Here is a 23,020-nt window from a genome sequence, read left to right as displayed (position 1 = left end):
ACTTCACTTTCACTTTTATGCATTGGAAAAGGAAATGGCAACCCACTCCAATGTCCTTGCCTGGAGAATTCCAGGGACGGGGGAGCCTGGTGGGCTGCCGTCTATGGGGTCACACAGAGTCGGACACGACTGAAGTGACTTAGCAGCAGCAGCATTATAAGTACTTAATTCTTGTAGATATTATTATAAATAGAAATGATTTTTTAAATTCCTTTTTAGATTGTTCATTCTTAGTGTACAGAAACACAAAAGATTTTTGCAAGTTTAATTTCACTGAATTTGATTATAAGCTCTAGTACCTTTCTTGTGGTTTCTTTGGTATTTTCTCTATATGAGATTATCTCCTCTGTGAATAGATAGTATTACTTCTTTCTTTCCTATTTGAGAAATTGTACTCCTAATAGTCTAAAAGTATAAGCAAATCTCAAGATTTACATAACTGGAAAAAACCTACAATGGAGTACACTGAAAAGTAGCATTGATTCTGATTCAGCAGGTGATTAAATTCTTGATATTTTTCTACATCTTCCTAATTTTTTGTAATGAAATTGTATTTCTTAGAAAAAATTAAGATGCTTACTAAAAAGGGCAATGATAGGAGATAGGTATTGCCAAAGTAGTGAAAAATTAGTTCTTTCCAGTGAAGGGGTTAGTGGATTGCTGGTTTTACCAAGTTTGCATTTATTTTCACATACCAGTAGCCCTGCAAATGTGTGGGTTGTCCCTGGGCCTGAGTTGGGTAGATCTGCTAAATGAGAAGTTCTGGTTTCTCTGAAGACACTTCTGCACACGCCCTTCCACAGTCTAGGCTGTCTATTTCCAACAATATTTCACGTGGCCCTATAAGGTTTCAAGCCCATTTGGGGTGCTCTTTGTACTTTTCCCATTATGGCTTCTTTTTTTTCATTGTTTTATAGCTGCGGTGCCACCTGAAATGAACAATCAAACAGACGTCACTGAATTCATCTTCTTGGGGTTTTCCAACCATCCCAATCTACAGAGTTTGTTCTTCCTGGTATTCCTGGTCATTTATCTGACAACTCTTTTTGGGAACACACTCATAATAATGGCCACCAGGGTCAGTCCTGCCCTCCACATCCCAATGTATTATTTCCTCAGCAACCTGAGTTTCTTGGACATTTGCTACTCATCTACCACTATCCCAGGTATGCTGGTGAACTTCTTCCAGGAGAAGAAGACTATCTCCTATGAGGGCTGCCTTTCCCAGATTTTCTTCCTTGTGACCTGTGCTGGCACTGAGGGTGTATTATTGGCATCTATGGCTTACGACCGCTATGTAGCCATCTGCCACCCTCTTCAATATCCAGTCCTTATGAGTGTGAAGGTCTGTGTCTGTTTGGTGTCTGGGTCCTGGCTATGTGGGCTGGTGAATTCTGTGACACACACAGTGTTGGCAACCACACTCACTCTGTGTGGGCCTAACCAGATCAGTCACTTTCTCTGTGACATCCCATTCCTCCTGAAGCTGTCCTGCTCAGATACCTCTCTCAATGAGTTTGTGCTCCATGTGGCCAGCGCCACTATTGGCCTGAGTCCCTGCCTGCTTACTGCTGTGTCCTACGTACTCATCATCTCTGCCATCCTTAGGATTCCCTCTGCTCAGGGCAGGAGCAAGGCCTTTTCTACCTGTGCATCCCACCTCACTGTGGTGATTATCTTCTTTGGAACAGCCAACTTTAACTATGATAGACCAAATGTAGGCTACAACCTGGATATGGACATCCTGGTCTCTGTGCTCTTCTGTGTTGGGACTCCCATGTTTAACCCCATCATCTATAGTCTGAGAAACAAGGAGATCAAAGGTGTCCTGAGGAAGCTGGCTAAAGAATGCTGGTTCTCTAGTGAGATCAGTGGTTAAACAGTTTCATTCTGGAAAATTTCTTAATTGGAGAAAAAATTTAGTATTCCAGCTACAATTTAAACAGCACTCTTTTTATATATGATCTCTTGACAACTGTGATGACTGATTCCATCAGGACAAATAGGTACAACTGTGCTGAGCATGTCACACACTGTGATCCTAAATACTGTGTGTTCTCCAATCCACTGATAACTTAGAGCATTTTGAAACATCCTAGATAAACCCCAGTATACATTAGCAGTCACTGCCCATATCCTCCCAAATTTGAAACACTAGAAAACCACTATTCTGCTTCCTGGGTCCATAGATATCCTTATTCTGGATGTCTCATATAAATAAAATTCTACAACATGCGCCTTTTGTGTCTGGCTTCTTGGGAAGTTCATACATATACCATGTTATACTTCATTCCTTCTTCTCATTGGATGATTTCCATTTTACAGATATACCACATTTTACTTACTGACTCAATAGACATTTTAGTCATTCTCACTTTTTACTATTATGAATAATGCTGCTATGAACACTCATGTTCGAGTTTTAGGGGAAATATTTGTCAGAGTCTATAGTTTTGAGTGGTATTGCTGGATCACATGATAAACTTTAAAAGGACTGTTAAATTTTTTCAAAGTAGAGGCACTATTTTACATTATCAAGGGCAGTGTATGTGGGTTCTAATTTCTCCACATCCTGACCGACACGTTATGTCCTTTTTTTATAGCCATCCTAGTATGATTTGCACTTCCCAGATGCCTAATGATTCTAAGATGTTTAATAAGCAACATTACTACTTCACAGGCAAGTTTGGCCTCGGAGTACAAAATGAAGTAGGGAAAAGGGTAACAGAGTTTTTCCAGGAGAACGCACTGGTCATAGCAAACACCCTCTTTCAACAACACAAGAGATGACTCCACATGAACATCACCAGATGGTCAATACTGAAATCAGATTGATTCTATTCTTTGCAGCTGAAGATGGAGAAACCCTATACAGTCAACAAAAGCAAGACCAGAAGCTGACTGTGGCTCAGATCATGAATTCTTTATCGCAAAATTCAGACTTAAATTGAAGAAAGTAGGGGAAACCACTAACCATTCAGGTATGACCTAAATCAAATCCCTTACCATTATACAGTGGATGTGACAAATAGTTTTAAGGGATTAGATCTGATAGAGTGCCTAAAGAATTATGGACAGAGGTTTGTAACATTGTACAGGAGGCGCTGATCAAAACCATCCCCAAGAAAAAGAAACGCAAAAGGGCAAAATAGTTGTCTGAGGGAGTCTTACAAATAAGAGAGAAAAGAAGTGAAAGGCAAAGGCAAAAAGGAAAGAAATACTCATCTGAATGCAGAGTTCCAAAGAATAGCAAGGAGAGACAAGAAAGCCTTCCTAAGTGATCAGTACAAAGAAATAGAGGAAAACAATAGAATGGGAAAGACTAGAGATTTCTTCAAGAAAATTAGAGACACCAAGGAACTATTTCAGGCAAAGATGGACACAGTAAAGGACAGAAATGGCATGGACCTAACAGAAGCAGAAGATATTAAAAGGTGGCAAGAATACACAGAAGAACTATACAAAAAAGATCTCCATGACCCAGATAACCACAGTGGTCTGATCACTCACCTAGAATCAGACATCCTGGGCTCTGAAGTCAAGTGGGCCTTACTTGAAGCATCACTACAAACAAACCTGGTGGAAGTGATGGAATTCCAGCTGAGCTATTTCGGATCCTAAAAGATGATGCTGTCAAAATGCTGCACTCAGTATGCCAGCAAGTTTGGAAAACTCAGCAGTGGCCACAGGACTGGAAAGGGTCAGTTTTCATTCCAATCCCAAGATTGGAAAGGCAATGCCAAAGAATGTCCAAACTACCACACAGTTGCACTCATCTCACACACCAGCAAAGTAATGCTCAAAATTTTCCAATTTAGGCTTCAACAGTACGTGAACCACGAAATTTCAGATGTTCAAGCTGGATTTAGAAAAGGCAGAGGAACCAGATATCAAATTGCCAACATCCGTTGGATCATCAAAAAGGCAAGAGAATTTCAGAAAAACACTTATTTCTGCTTCATTGACTACACCAAAGCCTTTGACTGTGTGGATCACAATAAACTATGGAAAATTCTTCAAGAGATGGGAATACCAGACCACCTCACCTGCCTCCTGAGAACTCTGTATGCAGGTCAAGAAGTAACAGTTAGAACTGGACATGTAACAACAGACTGGTTCCAAATTGGGAAAGGGTTACATCAAGGATGTTTATTGTCACCCTGCTTATTTAACTTATATGCAGAGTATATCATGCAAAATATCAGGCTGGATGAAGCACAAGCTGGAACGAAGATTGCCAGGAAAAATATTAATAACCTAATACATAGAGATAACACCATCCTAATGGCAGAAAGTGAAGAAGAACTAAAGAGCCTCTTGATGAAAGTGAAAGAAAAGAGTGAAGAAGTTGGCTTAAAATCCAACATTCAGAAAACTAAGGTCATGGCATCTGGTCCCATCACTTCATGGCAAATAGGGAAACAATGGAAGCATTGACAGACTTTATTTTCTTGGGCTTCAAAATCACTGAAGATGGTGACTGCAGCCATGTAATTAAAAGATACTTGCTCCTTGGAATAAAAGCTATGATAAACCTAGACAGTGTATTAAAAAGCAGAGACATTACTTTGCTGCGAAGGTCCATCTAGTCAAAGCTATGGCTTTTCCAGTATTCATATGGATGTGAGAGTTGGACCATCAAGAAGGCTGAGCACCAAAGAAGAGATGCTTTTGAACTGTGGTGTCAGAGAAGACTGTTGAGAGTCCCTTGGACTGCAAGGAGATCAAATCAGTCAATCCTAAATGAAATCAACTCTGAATGTTCATTGGAAGGACTGATGCTGAAGCTCCAATACTTTGGCCACCTGGTCCGAAGAGCTGACTCATTGGAAAAGACCCTGATTCTGGGAAAGATTGGAGGCAGGAGGAGAAGGGGATGACAAAGAGTGAAATGGTTGGATGGCATCACCTACTCGATGATATGAGTCTGAGCAAGCTGTGGGAGTTGGTGATGGACAGGGAAGCCTGGCATGCTTCAGTCCATGGAGTCACAAAGAGTCGGACATGACTGAATTGAACTACTTCATGTGTAGAAAAACTTACCTTGCTAAGGAAGTTTTTGAGCTATAGATACTTTTTACTCTAATTTTGGTGAGGCAAAATACTGCAAGATTTTCAGACTTTGAGTCTTTATCCTATCCGTGCCCTACAGGGGTGTTTGATGACTCTGACTTATTCTTTTTTAGAACCCAAATCTACAGTGTCATGACCAGGTCATGAGCAATGGCATAACGATACCTCAGGGGACATGAAGATATAAGGATGCAAGTTAGTTGAGAGCAACCAGAGACAGTCCTTTCAGGTAGCCATCCAATAGCCACCTAATCCCACCAAACAGTTTACCAGCTTTGCCCCTAATGTGCCCACCAATACTCTAGAAACAGTCAGGAGGCCATAAAAACTTGCCACCAGCCAATTCAGGAGACTTTCCCTATTTCAGTAGGTCCACACCTCAGACTACCCTGTACTAAAGGTTTTTAGCAGCCACTGGATTCATTAACTGCTCATAAATATTCAATGAATACATACATCTAATTATAAATGACTGAATTATGGGAAGAACATGCACAGTAGAGCATCTTGTTATAGAACCTGTAGCTGTCATAGCTCAGTCGGTGAAGAATCTGCCAGCAATGCAGATCTGGGTTCGGTTCCTGGGTCAGAAAGATCCCCTGGAGAAGAAAAAAGGCAACCCACTCCAGTGTTCTCGCCTGGAGAATCCCATGGACAAAGGAATCTGGCAGGCTACAGTCCATGGGGTCACAAGAGTAGGATACAACTTAGTGACTAAACCACCACCAGCTGTCAATCAAGGCTGTCAGTCAATGACACTCCTTACCCCACAGATTATACAAACAACCCTGCCTTAAAAACCGTGTACCCTAGCCCTCCAGGGCCATTGCCTCCCTTGGTATGGCCCACTTCTCTCTTGAGGTGTTCTCTCTGTTCTTTCTTCATGTGTGCTCAGTCCTGTCCAACTCTTTGCCACCTGTTCTTTCTTTCCTTACTGTTAATAAGCTTTCTTGCAATGGGTAAGACCTTGACTCTTCTTGCATCCTTACCAAGAACTAAGGCCTGCAGGAGGGTCTCCAGACCCTCCTTCCACTAACAGAAGGAAGGATGCATCCTGCTTAGGTGAGCAGACCTAACTGGGAGTGCTTAGCACCAAGAGAGGAGAAGGCAATGGCAACCCACTCCAGTACTCTTGCCTGGAAAATCCCATGGGCGGAGGAGCTTGGTAGGCTGCAGTCCATGGGGTCGCTGGGAGTTGGACACGAGTGAGTGACTTCCCTTTCACTTTTCACTTTCATGCATTGGAGAAGGAAATGGCAACCCACTCCAGTGTTCTTGCCTGGAGAATCCCAGGGACGGGGGAGCCTGGTGTGCTGCTGACTAATGGGGTCACACAGAGTCAGACACAACTGAAGCGACTTAGCAGCAGCAGCAGCAAGAAAACAGATAGGTTGCTAAAACAGTAGCTCCAGATACACACTCAACAGGCAGATCATGCAGCATGAGGAGTCCAATCTAAGGGGGAAACTCCCCATACTGTTGGAATCCAAACAAATATAAGCCCACGGGAGGATAAGCCAGTATCATAGGCTTCTGCCAGCCATGACTTCTTAATAGAAATCTAGTATTGAACTTCACTTAAAAATATCCCAGCTAAGAACAAGATGGCAGAGGAGTAGGTGAACGTGGAATATCTCTCTCTCCACAGATACATCAGGAATATGCCTTCAGACACAGAAGCGCGTGCAGAACACTAGCTAAGAGCAGACAGGATTACCTGACCAGCACAAAAGAATATATAGATCCAGGCAAAACTCGGTAGGATGAAGGAACTAGGGGGGAAAACGGGAGTGTTAGTAGGACTGCACCTGCCCTTGGTGGGTCTGATCCCCACACTGGGGCAACTGTCAGAGTCAGAAGAGAAACATTTAAGGCTGAAAGGGAAACAGCTGATCTGTGGCGGCCTAAATGGAATGAGAATCAGACAGTCCTTGCCAAAGCCATACATACCCTAGAGAGCGCAGTGGCTGAGCGGTGTTTAGGGATTATGGAGTAATCCCAGGGGCAGGCTGCTGTTGACTGTGGAGAGACTGATCAAGGGGATGTGAGAGAGGAGGTTGTGATGGGAAATGCCTGTGAAGGAAAGCCAGGCAACAATGGGAGCAGGGCGATGCTGCTGAGTCACCCGTAGTGGGTGGAGCCATCACCGTAGCCTCTCCCCTCATGCACCCCCCATGGCATTGGCAGCTGAACAACAGAGAGGCTGGCCCATCAAACACCTGACACACTGAACTACAGGGTAGGACCCCAGGCTGGGGGTCCCTCTGTGGGCCTGATGTGCGGAAAAACAGAGAAGGACCCCTGGAAGGAAGCCCTCTAAGTGGGCGGGGCTTCAGAGAAAGACTGCCCAAAGAGGCCTTCTGATCACCAGCTACAAGAAGCTCAAAAAAAGAGACTCTGATAGGGCCATAACTCCTGAGGCAGAGGCAATCCGTGTCCCTGCACACCTGCTGCCAGGGTCCCCACAAGCCAAGCAGTTGTGCTACCTTCATCCTCAGCTCTCGCTGGAGCAGAGCTGTCACAGGCAAAAAAAAAGTCTTGTGCATATGCACACAGGGTTGCTTTGGTAGTATCTGACTCTGAGACCCTGGGGGCTGTGGCTTGCCAGGCTTCTCTGTCAGGGAATGGGGTTCTCCAAGCAAGAATACTGGAGCGTATTGGCCAATACTCGTTGCCATACCCTTATCAGTTCAGTTCAGTCGCTCAGTCGTGTCCGACTCTTTGCGACCCCATAAATTGCCGCACACCAGGCCTCCCTGTCCATCACCAACTCCCGGAGTTCACCCAAACTCCTGTCCATCGAGTCAGTGATGCCATCCAGCTGTCTCATCCTCTGTCGTCCCCTTCTCCTTCTGCCCCCAATCCCTCCCCGCATCAGAGTCTTTTCCAAAGAGTCAACTCTTCACATGAGGTGGCCATACCCTTATAGAGCACTATGTTTCCTACTGCCCTACATGCAAACTCCTCTGAGTACCTGGTGCTGCCAGAACCCCTGAGACTCAAGCAGCTGCACCACCTCCATACCTGGCCCTCACATGAGCAAACCCAAGTCCTCCAGGGCAGCCTCAGGAGCAAATCCCAGTGGACGACCCATATCCAGAGGTGGAAATAAAACCATAATTGAAACCCAGGGACAGTGTGACTAAGGAAGAAGATCCAAAACCCTCCCAACCAGCTGCACAGGCTGCAGATTAAATCCACATGATCAACTAGGCAGACTCTGTGTCTGTGGAATATATAAAAGGTCATTAAGAGCTCCCACAAAAGAAAATGCACTAGTTCTGATAGCTGTGGCTATTGGAGGCAAGAACACAGAGGAGTAGGAGCAGATTAGAATCTGAGCTGCCCCCACAGCAGGTCCAGAGATAACACAGTGTTAGAGTGAATCCTAGGGAGGTGAGGCGGACTGTGACTCCCAGCGAGGGAAAGAACTCTGACAGCAGCGACTCAAGAGAAACATTTATTATTCTTATGTTTTGACTTGTTCTGTAGATTCTTTTGGACGTTTTTTTCTTTCTCCTTTTTCCTCTTTCCCCTCCTGTTGTAGTTGTCAATTTTATTGGCACTATGAAGTCTAACTTAGCTTTTGAGCTTTTATTTTTTTTTCTCAGTCACATATTTTGTTGTTGTTATAAACCTCTGCCTCTTTATTGGGCATTTGCAGTACTGGGGAGGGTTTTTATCTCTTTTTTTAATTTTAATTTTTTAAACCTATTATCATTTTTCTATATTTATTCCTTTGTTTGCTTTTCCTACTGTTCCTTTTCCCTTGCAGTTAATCTTTAATATATATAAATCTTCTTTATCTACTATTTTACTTTGCTTATCTATTCTTTCTTTCCTTTCTTTCCTTTAGTCTCAACATATTTGTTACTTTTATTTTCATTGCTTTATACCCCAATTGGCACCTTGCTTTAGTTTGGTTTTCCAGTTTGTTCTTTAGTTAGTTTTGTTCTGGTAGACATAATTTTTGGTTCCCTTTGTTCACCAGGTCAATCTATTGTACTTTATTTTTGTTGTACTGTTTTGATTTTGCTTATGGGTGTATATGTAGATGTGTATATTCAGTCACACTTTTTATTGTTGTTATACACCTCTGCCTCCACATTGGGCCTTTGCAGTTCTGTGTTTTCCTTTTTTATCCTTTTCTCTTTCGTCTTCCATTTTTCTCTATTTTATAATTTTAATTTTCTTAAACCTGTTATTTTTGTCTACATTTACTCCTTTGTTTGCCTTTCCTACTGCTCTTTTCCCCTTGCAGCTTTAATCTTCAATCTATATAAATTTTATTCATCTACCTCTATTTAACTTTGCATAGCTATTCTTTCTTTTCTTTCTTTCCTTTCCTCTCAACATATTTGTTAGTTTCTTTTTTTCATTGCTTTATACCCCAGTTGGCACCTTGCTTTTGCTTTCCAGCTTTTGCTTTAGTTAGTTTTGTTCTTAACTGGTAAATATAATTTTTGATTTCCTTTGTTCACCAGGTCAATCTATTATACTTTATTTTTATTGGACTGCTTTGACTTTTCTCATGGGTGTATATGTATATGTGTATATTCCATTATTTTCATTATTATTTGCCTGATTTTGTAACTGCCATTTGTCTGGGGTTCATCTTTGATTTCCTGTTTTTGGATATTTGTTTTAATCTTACTTAATGCCATAACAAACCACTTGTGGAATCTTCATTCCTGACCAGAGATCAAGCCCTGAGCCTTTGAAGTGGGAGCACTGACTCCAAGACCCTAGACTACCAGAGAACTAACCTTAGAGGGTATCAAATAATGAGAACTCACACAAAAGAAACCACTGTAATACAAGACCCGGCATCATCCAACCACCAATAGCACCCTGTACAGGACACCTCATCTAAACAAACAAAACAAAAATACAAACCAAATCATCAGCAGACAGGATTACCATCTCACTCAGCCTTGCCCATCAGAGGAAAAAGTGAAAGTGAAGTCACTCAGTCACTCAGAGAGACCCCATGAAAAACAAACAAACAAAAACTCAGCACAAATCTCACCCTATAAGAAGCTTACACAAACTAATGGACCAACCTTATAAGGCAGAAACCAAAAGGAAGAAAGAATTCAACCTTGAAGCCTGGGAAAAGGAGACCTGAAACACAATAAGTTAAAAAAAAAAAAAGAAAATGCAGATAAATACTACACGAATGAAGGAACAAACTAGAAACACAGAAGTCCAAATAAATGAAGAGGAAATAGGCAAACTACCTGATAAAGAATTCAGAATAATGATAGTAAAGATGATCAAAAACCTTGAAAGCAAAATGGAGAAAATGCAAGAATCAATTAACAAAGACCTAGAAGAATTAAAGAACAAACATGCTAAGACAAACAACAAAATTAATGAAATTAAAAATACTCTAGAAGGGACCAATAGCAGAATATCTGAAGCAGAAGAATGAATCAATGAGCTGGAAGATAAAATCATGGAAATAACTTCTGTAGAGCAGAATAAAGCAAAAAGAATGAAAAGAATTGAGGATAGTCTCAGAGACCTCTGGGACAATATCAAATGCACCAACATTCAAATAATAGGGGTCCCAGAAGAAAAAGAGAAAAAGAAAGGGTATGAGAAAATTTTTGAAGAGATTATAGTTGAAAATTTCCCCAATATGGAAAAGGAAATTGTCAATCAAGTCCAAGAGACACAAAGAGTCCCATACAGGATAAACCCAAGGAGAAACACACCGCGACACATACTAATCAAACTAACAACTACTAAGCAAAAGTGAAGTGAAGTCGCTCAGTCGTGTCCAACTCTTAGTGACCCCATGGACTGTAGCCTATCAGGCTCCTCCGTCCATGGGATTTTCCAGGCAAGAGTGCTGGAGTGGATTGCCATTTCCTTCTCCAGGGGATCTTCCCAACCCAGGAATCAAACCCAGGTCTCCCGCATTGCAGGCAGATGCTTTACAAGCAGCAAGGGAGAAGCAACAAGTAACATACAAGGGAAACTCCACATGCTAAACAGCTGATCTTTCAGCAAAAACTCTGCAGGCCAGAAGGAAATGGCAGGATATATTTAAAGTACTGGAAGGGAAAAATCTACCACCAAGATTACTGTACCCAGCAAATATCTCATTCAAAACTGATGGAGAAATCAAAAGCTTTTCAGACAAGTAAAAGTTAAGAGAATTTAGTACCACCAAACCAGCTTTACAACAAATGTTAAGCAGTCTTACATAGTCAAGAAACACAAAAGAAAAAAGATCTACAAAATCAACACCAAACAATTAAGAAAATGGCAATAGTAACATATATATCAATAATTAATTTAAATGTAAATGGATTAAATGCTCCAAACAAAAGACACAGACTGGCTGACTGGATACAAAAACAAGACCCATATATATGTTGTCTACAAGAAACCCACTTTAGACATCAAGACACATATAAACTGAAAGTGAGAGGATGGAAAAATATATTCCACGCAAATGGGAAGCAAAAGAAAGCTGGAGTAGCAATCCTCATATCAGACAAAATAGACCTTAAAATAAAGACGATTACAAGAGATAAAGAAGGACACTACATAACGATCAAGGGATCAATCCACGAGGAAGCTATAACAATTGTAAATATCCATGCACCCAACATAGAAGCACCTTAATACATAAGACAAACACTAACAGACATGAAAGGAGAAATTGACAGTAACACAATAATAGTAGGAGACTTTAACACCCCACTCACACCAATGGACAGATCATCAAAACAGAAAATTAATAAGGAGACACAAGTCTTAAATGATACATTAGATAAGATGGATCTCATTGACGTCTTCAGGACATTCCATCCAAATGCAGAAGAATACACCTTCTTCTCAAGTGCACATGGAACATTCCCCAGGATAGACCACATTTTGGGTCACAAATCAAACCTCAGTAAATTTAAGAAAATTGAAATCATATCTAGCATCTTCTCTAACCACAATGCTATGAGACTAGACATCAATTACAAATTTAAAAAACAAAAACTGTAAGAAACACAAACACATGGAGATTAAACAATACATGTCTAAATAACCAACAGATTACTGAAGAAATCAAAAGGGAAATCAAAAAATTTCTAGGAACAAATGACAATGAAAACACGACAACTCAAAACTTATGGATACAGCAAAAGCAGTCCTAAGAGGGAAGTTTATAGCAATACAATCCTACCTCAAGAAATAAGAAAAACATCAAATAGACAGCCTAACTTTACACCTAAAACAACTTGGAAAAGAACAACAACAACAAATTAGTAGAAGGGAAAAAACAATAAAGATCCAAGCAGAAATAAATGAAAAAGAAATGAAAGAAACAATAGCAAAGATTAATAAAACTAAAAGCTGGGGTTTTGAGAAGATAAACAAAATTGATAAACCTCTAGTCAGAAAAAAAGAGAGAAGAATCAAATCAACAAAATTAAAAATGAAAAAGGAGAGGTTACAACAGACAATGCAGAAATACAAAGGATGATAAGAGACTATTATGAACAACCACATGACAATGAAACGGATAACCTGGAAGAAATGGCAGATTCTGAGAAACAGTCAAGCTTCCAAGACTGAACCAGAAGAAACAGAAATTATGAACAACCCAATTACAAGAACTGAACTTGAAGCTGTGATCAAAAATCTCCCAAAAAACAAAAGCCCAGGACCAGATGCTTCACAGGAGAAGCCTATCAAACATTTAGAAAAGAGGTAATGCCTACCCTTCTAAAACTCTTTCAAAAAATTGCAGAGAAAGGAACAGTTTCAAACTAATTCTACAAGGCAACCATCACCCTGATACCAAAATCAGACAAAGACAACACACAAAATGAAAACTACAGGCTAATATTACTAATGAACATAGATGCAAAAATTCTCAACAAAATTTTTGCAAACAGAATTCAGCAACACATCAAAAAGCTCATACACCATGATCAAGTTGGGTTTATGCCAGGAATGCAAGGATTCTTCAATATATGCAAATCAATCAATGTGATATACCATATTAACAAATTGAAGGATAAAAGCCATATGATAATCTCAATAGATGCAGAAAAAGCCTTTGACAAAATTTAGCACTGATTTATGATTAAAACTCTTCAAAAAAAATGGGCATAGAAGGAACCTACCTCAACATAGTAAAGGACATATATGATAACCCTACAGCAAATGTTATTCTCAATGCTGAGAAACTGAAAGCATTCCCCCTAAGATCAGGAACAAGACAAGGGTGTCCACTTTCACCACTATTATTCAACATAGTTCTGGGACAGCAGACAGCAATCAGAGAAGAAAAATAAAAGGAATGCAGATCAGAAAAGAAGTAAAGCTCTCACTGTTTGCAGATGACATGATACTGTACATAGAAAACCCTAAAGATAGTATCAGAAAATTACTAGAGCTAATCAGTGAAGTTAGCAAAGTTGTAGGATACAAAATCAATACACAGAAATCACTTGCATTTCTATACGCTAACAATGAAAAATCAAAAAGAGAAACTAAGGAATCAATCCCATTCACCATTGCAACAAAAAGAATTAAATATCCAGGAATAAACTTACCTTAGGAAACAAAAGAACTGTACACAGAAAATTATAAGATACTGATGAAAGAAATCAAAGATGACATAAAACAGATGGAGAGATATTCCATGTTCCTGCGTGGGAAGAATCAATATTATGGAAATGACTATACTACCAAAGACAAACTACAGAATCAATGTGAACCCTAATCAAATTACCAATGGCATTTTTCACAGAACTAGAACAAAAAATTTCACAATTCATATGGAAACAAAAAGACCCCAAATAGCCAAAGCAGTCTTGAGAAAGAAGAATGGAGCTGGAGGAATCAACCTTCCTAACTTCAGATTATACTACAAAGCTACAGTCATCAAGACAGTATGGTACTGGCACAAAAACAGAAATATAAACCAATGAAACAAGATAGAAAGCCCAGAAATAAACCCATGCACCTATGCTGCTGCTGCTGCTGCTGCTAAGTCACTTCAGTCGTGTCTGACTCTGTGCGACCCCAGAGATGGCAGCCCACCAGCCTCCCCTGTCCCTGGGATTCTCAAGGCAAGAACACTGGAGTGGGTTGCCATTTCCATGCACCTATAGGTACCTTATTTTTGATAAAGGAGGCAAGAATATATAATGGGGCAAAGACAGCCTCTTCAATAAATGATGCTGGGAAAACTGGACAGCTACATATAAAAGAATGAAATTAAAACACTTCCTAACACCATACACGAAGATAAACTCAAAATGGATTAAAGACCTAAATGTAAGACCAGAAACTCTTGGAAGAAAACATAGGCAGAACACTCGATGACATAAATCAAAGGAATATCCTCTATGACCCACCTCCTAAAGTAACGGAAATAAAAACAAAAGTAAACAAGTGGGACCTGATTAAACGTAAAAGCTTTTGCATAGCAAAGGAAACTATAAAGCAAGGTGAAAAGACAACCCTTAGAATTGGAGAAAATAATAGCAAATGAAACAACTGACAAAGGATTAACTTCCAAAATATACAAGCAGCTCATATAACTCAATACCAGGAAAACAAACAATCCAATCAAAAAGTGGGGAAAGACCTAAACAGACATTTTTCCAAAGACAACATACAGATGGCTAACAAACACATGAAAAGATGCTCAACATCACTCATTATTAGAGAAATGCAAATCAAAACCACAATGAGATATCACCTCACACCAGTCAGAATGGCCATCATCAAAAAGTCTACAAACAATAAAGGCTAGAGAGGGTGTGGAGTAAAGGAAATGCTCTTGCACTGTTGGTGGGAATTTAAACTGATATAGCCACTATGAAAGACAGTATGGAGATTCCTTAAAAAACTAGGAATAAAACCACCATATGACCCAGCAATCCCACTCCTAGGCATATACCCTGAGGAAACCAGGGTTGAAAAATACACATGTATCCCATTGTTCATTTCAGCACTATTTACAATAGCTAGAACATGGAAGCAACCTAGATGCCCATTGACAACTGAATGGATAAAGAAGTTGTGGTACCTAAACACAATGGGATATTACTCAACCATAAAAAGGAATACATTTGAGCCAGTTCTGATGAGGTGGATGAACCTAGAACCTATTACACAAAGTGAAGTGAGTCCAAAAGAGAAAGAGAAAGATTGTATTCTCATGAACATATATGAATCTAGAAAAATGGTTCTGAAGAATTTACTTACAGGGCAGCAATGGAGAAACAGACATAGAGAATAGACTTATGGACATGGGGAGAGGGGAGGAGAGGGTGAGATGTATGGAAACAGCAACATGGAAATTTACATTACCATATGTAAAATAGATAGCCAACAGGAATTTTCTGTATGGCTCAGGAAACTCAAACAGGGGCTCTGTATCAACCTAGAGGGATGGGAAGGGGAGAGAGATGGAAAGGAGGTTCACAAGGGAGGGGATATATGTATACCTATGGCTGATTCATTTTGAGGCTTGACAGAAAATAACAAAATTCTGTAAAGCAATTATCCTTCAATTAAAAAATAAATTTAAAAAAATTAAGTTTAAAAACTTTCCCAAAAAGAGATAGGAAGTTGATCTCATCTTTGCATGCTGGGAGTAGATGAGTGTCATAACTTTAATGAATCCACTGGAGAATTAATTGCTCTTAATTTCTCCAGTTTCTAGTCAGGCTTTTACCTTTGAGCTGTGTTTGCACTCTGAAGAGTCCCAGAACAGCTGCTTAGAGAGTGATGACATGGGTAATCCCAAAAGGTCAGTCCACAGGCATTTACAAATGTTCATTCCAGAAAAATGAATTCTAGACAGACCAAAGAAGGACTTTGAACTCTTGCATTAGGCAATGGGCATACTCAAGACACACCTTATGATGCACAGCAGTCAACAAACCTGTTTTACAAAGTGTCCTTTTCACTCTGGGAACTACAGTGAGAGCCGCAAGCCCTGCCACCAAAACCAGAAATCCAAGGCTTTGGGCAACAGTCAGTGGTAAGTAGTTCATGTACTATCACAATCGAGAAAAACTGCCCATTGTCAGAATATACCTACCTCTTCAGAGATTATAAAATATGGGGTATATTTTCATGATCATTTTGATAGCATTTAGGTAATTATAGGAGATGGCAATGGCAACCCACTCTTGCCTGGAAAGTCCCATGGACGGAGGAGCCTGGTAGGCTGCAGTCCATGGCGTCGCAAAGAGTCGGACACAACTGAGCGACTTCACTTTCACTTTTCACTTTCATGCATTGGAGAAGGAAATGGCAACCGACTCCAGTGTTCTTGCCTGGAGAATCCCAAGGACAGGGGAGCCTGGTGAGCTGCCATCTATGGGGTCACACAGAGTCGGACACGACTGAAGTGACTTAGTAGGTAATTATATTTTAAAACATTTTTTTCTGTGCATATCTCAATTTTCAACAATAGCACTTATAGAATCAGAGTAGAATTATTTCATGGATTATCTATTCTAAAACCTGATAGATGTTTGAATTCCTTAAGTGAAATAATAGGAGTGGAAAATTTGCTTATAGTAAATAAGATAGAATGCAAAGTATTATTCCTCTATTTTTGACAAGCAGGACAGAAAGGAACAATTTTCAGGGAGGAAACACAGGGACACATTTATCCTATGATATATTACAATGTGACAACTGGTACACACAAAATATTTGTTTAAATTAATATAATTAAATTTCCATAATGCATACTTGGAAAAATTTTTATTCAGTAACTAGAGGTTCTTACCTTTATGTTGCAACACACTGATGTCTGGGAGATGTGCTGCAAGCAACTTATTAACTGTAATAAAGCCTTGAAATTGAACCATTTACTTCCCCTACTGTCCTTTTTTTTTTTGCAAAAGAAATCTCATAGATTCAGAGTTATTCCTTGATAATTTCATTCTCACTTTTTTGTCATTAAGATGATTTATTGATTGGGATAAAAAGAAGAGTTTCTGCTCTCTGTTGGAAACTGAGCCATAGCCACCACACGGCCCCCATTGGAACCATTGCTTTTATGGGAAAGGAGAACACGAAGACCGCCACAGGCCAAGGGGCTGTGGTGCCACATTTATGTCCCCGCATAGCGTTAATTTTCTTAGGCCAGAAAGCTGTTTGCACCAGAATCACTGGGACAGAAATGTCCTCTTGATTTGGCTCCTTCTTGATCTCTTCTTTCTCTCTGTGCATGACCACAGTACTGGATTTTATATTTTTCCTTTTCCACCGATTTTAACCGCAGTTGTTTGTAAGCAGTCTTTGTACCCACCATCCCCCCCCAACCAAGGCTTGGTTCCCCTTCCAGCTTCAGCAGGCAAGGGGATCAACTGCCACTGGGAATATGAGGTTCCATGATGGTGGGTCAAGGACCTTAGGCTACCTCTCCTGGAGAGGTCATCAGTGGAGGCCAGCCTTTCTCCACCCTGACAATCGCATTTATGAGAAGGAAGTCAGATTTTAACAGTGGCTCTGTGCTGTCCATGAGATAGGTTGGTGGACAGGTGCAATTTCCTGTTGGATCCCTGTAGAGTCACCCTTTTCTCAAACCTAAGACTAAATGCACTGGTTAAGAAATGACCATCTAGATCACATTTGAAGCAGAGATGTATGTTGAGAAATCCTTGCCAGATAAACACTTCGTGCTCTCATGCTTGGGTTGCCAAGGGGTAAGGATAATTGGGTGGAAAAGTAAGTAGTCAATTATTTGAGTCTTTTTATTTGAAGAATTGTAAGAAATTGGTCTGACTGATATTATCATTAATGTTGGGTTTTTTTCATACTTTTAAATCTGATTTGACTGAATTCTCATGAAATTTTTAAAGTGTAGATATTTCCCCTCTTTGGTTCTCTCTCTCATTCCATGGAATGTTCTAGCAGGACAGAAAACTGGAAAGATTGTAGCCTTCAAAGTCAGATGGTGTTTGCATTAAATTCCAGGCTCTAGTTTAGTAACTGAATGACCTTAAGTATCAGTTTCCTCGTTTGCAAATCCTAATGCTTTCTAAATACAATTGCTGTGGTTGATACATGAGATTATGTGTACAAAGCACCCTGGTACATCATAAATACTCCATAAACAGTAGCTACTATTATATTTGGGGCTACTGTTATTAACAATTATAGGACTTTGGGTAAAACTATGAAAAGGAAGCTGGAATTATTTATACCCTGGCTTCTTTTATATGGTCAATTATACATAAACAAAGAACTAGAAGGACATATGTAAAACTGTTAACAATGGTGTGGGCAGAGGGTTGTGTGAAGGTGAAGACATCCCATTTAAATCTTATGTGCTTTTGACTTATGTAGAATTTTTCAGAGGGTATGGGTTACATTTGAAATTTAAAGTTCTGTAATTTCCTGTTTGAAAAATGTAATGACTGGACTCCCTGTACATTTCTTTGCAATTTCCTGTGTATCTATAATTGTTACACAATAGAAAATTTGAAATCTTTAAGATAAATAATAGAAAATAATGGACATATATATTACTAACATATTTTATTATGTAATATTGGAGCCAAGGAGGCTTTCAGTCATTGTAAAATCTTTACCAAACTGAAAAGATGTTCATAAATGCTAAAAGGGAATTTTCCTAGATAGGTGAATACTAGGGAGTGCACTGATATATTGGGCTTGACCTAGTCATATTAAATATGAAATTTTCGTCGATTCATGGGGTTGCAAAGAGTCAGACACGACTGAGCAACTGAACTGAACTGAATCATGCCATGTTTTCAGATATGTGATGATGATTTTGTGAAATAAGAAGCTACAACGTTTTTAAAAAATGGATATAAGGTCTTGATATTCATACATGTCATTTAAGCAGAGAGGTGAAGTTTCAGTTCAATAAGCCAAGTGGATTATCATGAAATGCTTGGAATGAATCAAGTAAGTAAAGTTGTGAGCAGATCCTGAATATTCATATGTTAACATGGGGAAGGAGTGCTGCTCAGTGGTCAAAGCTGAAGCTCTGAATTCAGACTACTAGTATGATCTCTTGAAAGCCTTAGTTTTCTCGGCAAAAATGGGGTTAATAATAGAATTAACACTTTCAAGTTGCTTTGAGAATTAATGAGCTAAAGCATGAAGAATGCCTGACATATAGCACATGCTCAACAAGTGTTAAATGAGAAGAGCAGTGATCGTATTTGAAATGTGTGCAAATGAATAGGAAATGCTGTGCCCTGTTTTGGAGTAGCCTTGACTGGTGAGTCACAAACTTGGTAGAAAGGTTTCTAAAATTAAGCAGGTGGCAACAACTAGGTCATCTTTATATCATCACTATAGGTTGCTTGAGATTAGAGAGACCTTACAGGTATATCAGTTTGGGTCTTTGTTTTGGAAATAAGGAAAAAGAAGCCTTAGTCATGCTCTGAAAGTGTCAGTTGCTAGTCGTGTCTGATTCTGTGACTCCATGGACTGTTTGCAACTGCCAGGTTCCTCTGTCCACGGATCAGGCAAGAATACTGGACTGGGTTGCCATTCCCTTCTCCAGGGGATCTTCCCAATTCAGGGATTGAACCTGGGTCTCCTGCATTGCAGGCAGATTCTTTACTATCTGAGCCACCTGGGAAGCCTTAGTCATGCTCTGCTGCTGCTGCTGCTGCTAAGTCGCTTCAGTCGTGTCCGACTCTGTGTGACCCCATAGACGGCAGCCCACCAGGCTCCCCTGTCCCTGGGATTCTCCAGGCAAGAACACTGGAGTGGGTTGCCATTGCCTTCTCCAATGGGTGAAAGTGAAAAGTGAAAGTGAAGTCGCTCACTCGTGTCCGACTCTTCGCGACCCCATGGACGGCAGCCTACCAGGCTCCTCCATCCATGGGATTTTCCAGGCAAGAGTACTGGAGTGGGGTGCCATCACCTTCTCCAGTCATGCTCTAAAGAGAAGCAAGCCTATAGGTTTACTCTCTCTGTCTTTAAAGGGATGTATGACTTGGAACAAACATGCGAGGAACAAAACGAAGCAATTCAGGAGGAAATAATCAACTTTGGGCACTCAACCTCCATGCCTTTGCTTCCCGGCACTCCCTGCCCCAAATGACCATTTTCAAAGCTCCACCTGCTTAAATCCTTTAGGGCCCATGACAATGCCAGTTCTTTGAAGAAATTTTCGCTGTCTACTTCCACATATGTTCTTTATAGCCCTTTTTACCTTATCAAACATTTATTAACTGCATACTCTATGAGTGATCCCTAACTAGTTTTTAGCACAGAGTTGAAAAGCCCAGACCATAACCTCAAGGAGCTCATGTTCAAGGTGGAATGACGGGCTTTGAACAAGTAATGAGTGTCCTATTCCTGGAAGTGTTCAAACAGAGGCTATCCAACCAAATAAAAGTAAAATTATAATTTTAAAAGTAAACAAAATGTTACAAAGCTTTCTGCCTCATGCTATAGTTTATCTTCCCAGGAAATGGTAAGTTCATTAAGGACAGGAATCAAGTCTTACTCCCTTTTGGATTCCTTCATAATACCTAACCTAGGGCTATATTGGACCTGATAGAGGAATTAAATTGGTTTGAATTGAAAACTAGCCACTATGAACAAAAGACTGTTGGAAAATACTGAAAGGAAATGAGAATTTCATAGCTTGTAGAATCTTGTAGCTAGAAGGTTCTTACATACCAAAAAAGGTAGTAGTTTACTTGTCTTCCCTTCCCCCTTTATACTAGGAGAAACACAGGTGAGATTTAAAAGGCTAAAAAAAATGTTAATGCTGCAATGAGTTTCTGAGATAAGATATAGAATTTTTTTTTTTTTTTTGGTAAATGGGTTAAGAGAGGACTATTAAACTAGTGGTTAGGGGTTACAGCAGCTCTGCCTATTAGGTGGGAACAGTCTAGACTGGTGGCTCAGACGGTAAAGAATCTGCCTTCAGAGCAGGAGACCTGGTTCAAACTCTGGGTCAGGAAGATCCCCTGGAGAAGGGAATGGCTACCCACTCCAGTATTCTTGCCTGAAGAATTCCATGAACGGAACAGCCTGGCAGGCTACAGTCCATGGGATCACAAAGAGTCAGACATGACTGAGCGACTAACAGTTTCACATTTGCCACTAAAGCACGGTTCCTAGACCAGCAGCGTGGCATCACCTAGGAGCTTGTTGGAAATGTAGATTATTTACATATACATTAAAGTTTGAGAAGCCCTGGCCTACACAATGACCTTTGATTATTCATTCTAGTCCCAGGCACCCATATTATGGGGAACTGTACAAACAGAAATTTGTACCAAGTGAAAATACCTCATATATTCCACAGCAGTAAACTTTGTCCACAAGCACCTGAAGTTGCTTTGACTTTCTTTTAGATAAATTCTCCTACATGCTGATATTTTGTGTGTGTGTTGAGTGTATTTTAAGTAGATGAGCAATTTACTGGGCACATGAAAATTAGATTTCAAAAATTTTATGTGAGTGCATGCTCAGTTGTGTCTGACTGAGACACAAGAAGAGTCTGTGGCCTGCCAGGCTCCTCTGTCCCTGAGATTCTCCAGGCAAGAATACTGGAGTGGGTTGCCACTTCCTCCTCCAGGAGACCTACCCAACCCAGGGGTCAAAATTGGGTGTCCTGAGTCTCCTGCATTGGCAGGCAGATTTTTTACCCCTGAGCCTCCTGGGAAGCCCATGGTCAAAAATTGTAACCATTGCTTTGTTTGGTTGCTTTTAATCATTTGCTTTCAGTATTGAAATTAAATATGAATAGATGTTTCCCATGTATGCTGTAAGGGTTTTCACAGTTATATCAGTTACCCTGGTTTAGTCTATCCCCATTTTGCTTCCTTTGAGGAAATTAACTCCTTAAGGTTAGTCAACAGAACATTTCATTTATTACCTGAACAACAACAAAAAATTCCCCTTTTAGACCTCTAGTCTTTATTTTCCGCAGTCTATATTTTTAAACTTATTTATGTTTAATTTCAGTACCAATTTTCTATTGAAATTTAAATGTTTGAAATGTCTTGAAAACCTGAGATTTAGAATTTTTAATAAAAGTTGTGCTTACCTTATTAATAATATGCCTTGACTTATGATAAGATAATCATTATCATGTAGCAATTTGTTGTTATTAAGAACAATTATTATTATATGACATATTCTTTGGGCCTCAGTTTCTTAGTCTGCAAAATAGGTTGTCTTATGGGTTGTTATGTGAACCAAGAGAATTAATATATATATGCAAAGTTTAGATGTAATTCATGTTAAAAAGTTAGCACCTAATAGGCATTTAATAAGTGTTAGCTGTTATTATCTAATGTGTGTCTCTACCAGCTATTCAGCTTGGGAAACCCTGGTTGAATTCAGATATGTAAAAATGTTTCATCTTCTCAAAGTAACTTATTGAGTATTAATCTTGTTTTCTTATTGAGTAGGTTATACTAAATTTAATCTTTAAAGAAAGACACATTTTTTTTAAAACTGCATTAAGCAAGATTTTTTTTTAAAGCCACATGTTTTTGACTATAGAAACAGGGTAAGAAAATTTATCCTTAAACTATTTTTCCTATATAATCTTCTCCATAAGATTGTAGAAAATGTCTTTTTGGCAAAGAGTTTGAATGATCCTTCAAGCTAGGCTTTAGTGGTATGAGCACAGAGAACTTCCATATACAAGCTAGATTTAGAAAAGACAGAGGAATCAGAGATCAAATTGCTAACATCCATTGGATCATAGAAAAAGCAAGGGAATTCCAGAAAAACATCTACTTCTGCTTCATTGACTATGCTAAAGACTTTGACTGTGTGGATCACTTTAATAAACTGTGGAAAACTCTTCAAGAGATGGGAATACCAGATCACCTTACCTGCATCCTGAAACCTGTATGCAGATCAAGCAGCAGCAGTTAGAACCATACATGGAACAATGGACTGGCTCAAAATTGGGAAGTACATCAAGGAGTACATCAAGCCTGTA

General features: G+C 39.7%; 1 protein-coding gene across 1 annotated transcript; it reads left to right on the top strand.

The window, feature by feature from the left end:
* Positions 1-934: 934 nt before the first annotated feature.
* LOC138072583 (olfactory receptor 5J3-like) lies at positions 935-1,879 on the top strand. Its single transcript, XM_068963591.1, has one exon. The coding sequence runs from the start codon at positions 935-937 to the stop codon at positions 1,877-1,879; it is 945 nt and encodes a 314-aa protein (XP_068819692.1).
* The last annotated feature ends 21,141 nt before the right edge of the window (positions 1,880-23,020 follow it).

This window comes from Capricornis sumatraensis, chromosome 2, assembly GCF_032405125.1.
Source record: "Capricornis sumatraensis isolate serow.1 chromosome 2, serow.2, whole genome shotgun sequence".
Taxonomy (NCBI): Eukaryota; Metazoa; Chordata; class Mammalia; order Artiodactyla; family Bovidae; genus Capricornis; species Capricornis sumatraensis.
The sequence above is the reverse complement of the archived record's forward strand: the minus strand, read 5'-3'. Positions and strand labels throughout refer to the sequence as shown.

Coding starts and splice junctions, on each gene's coding strand:
- LOC138072583 (XM_068963591.1), top strand. CDS start 935: ATGAACAATCAAACAGACGTCACTGAATTCATCTTCTTGGGGTTTTCC.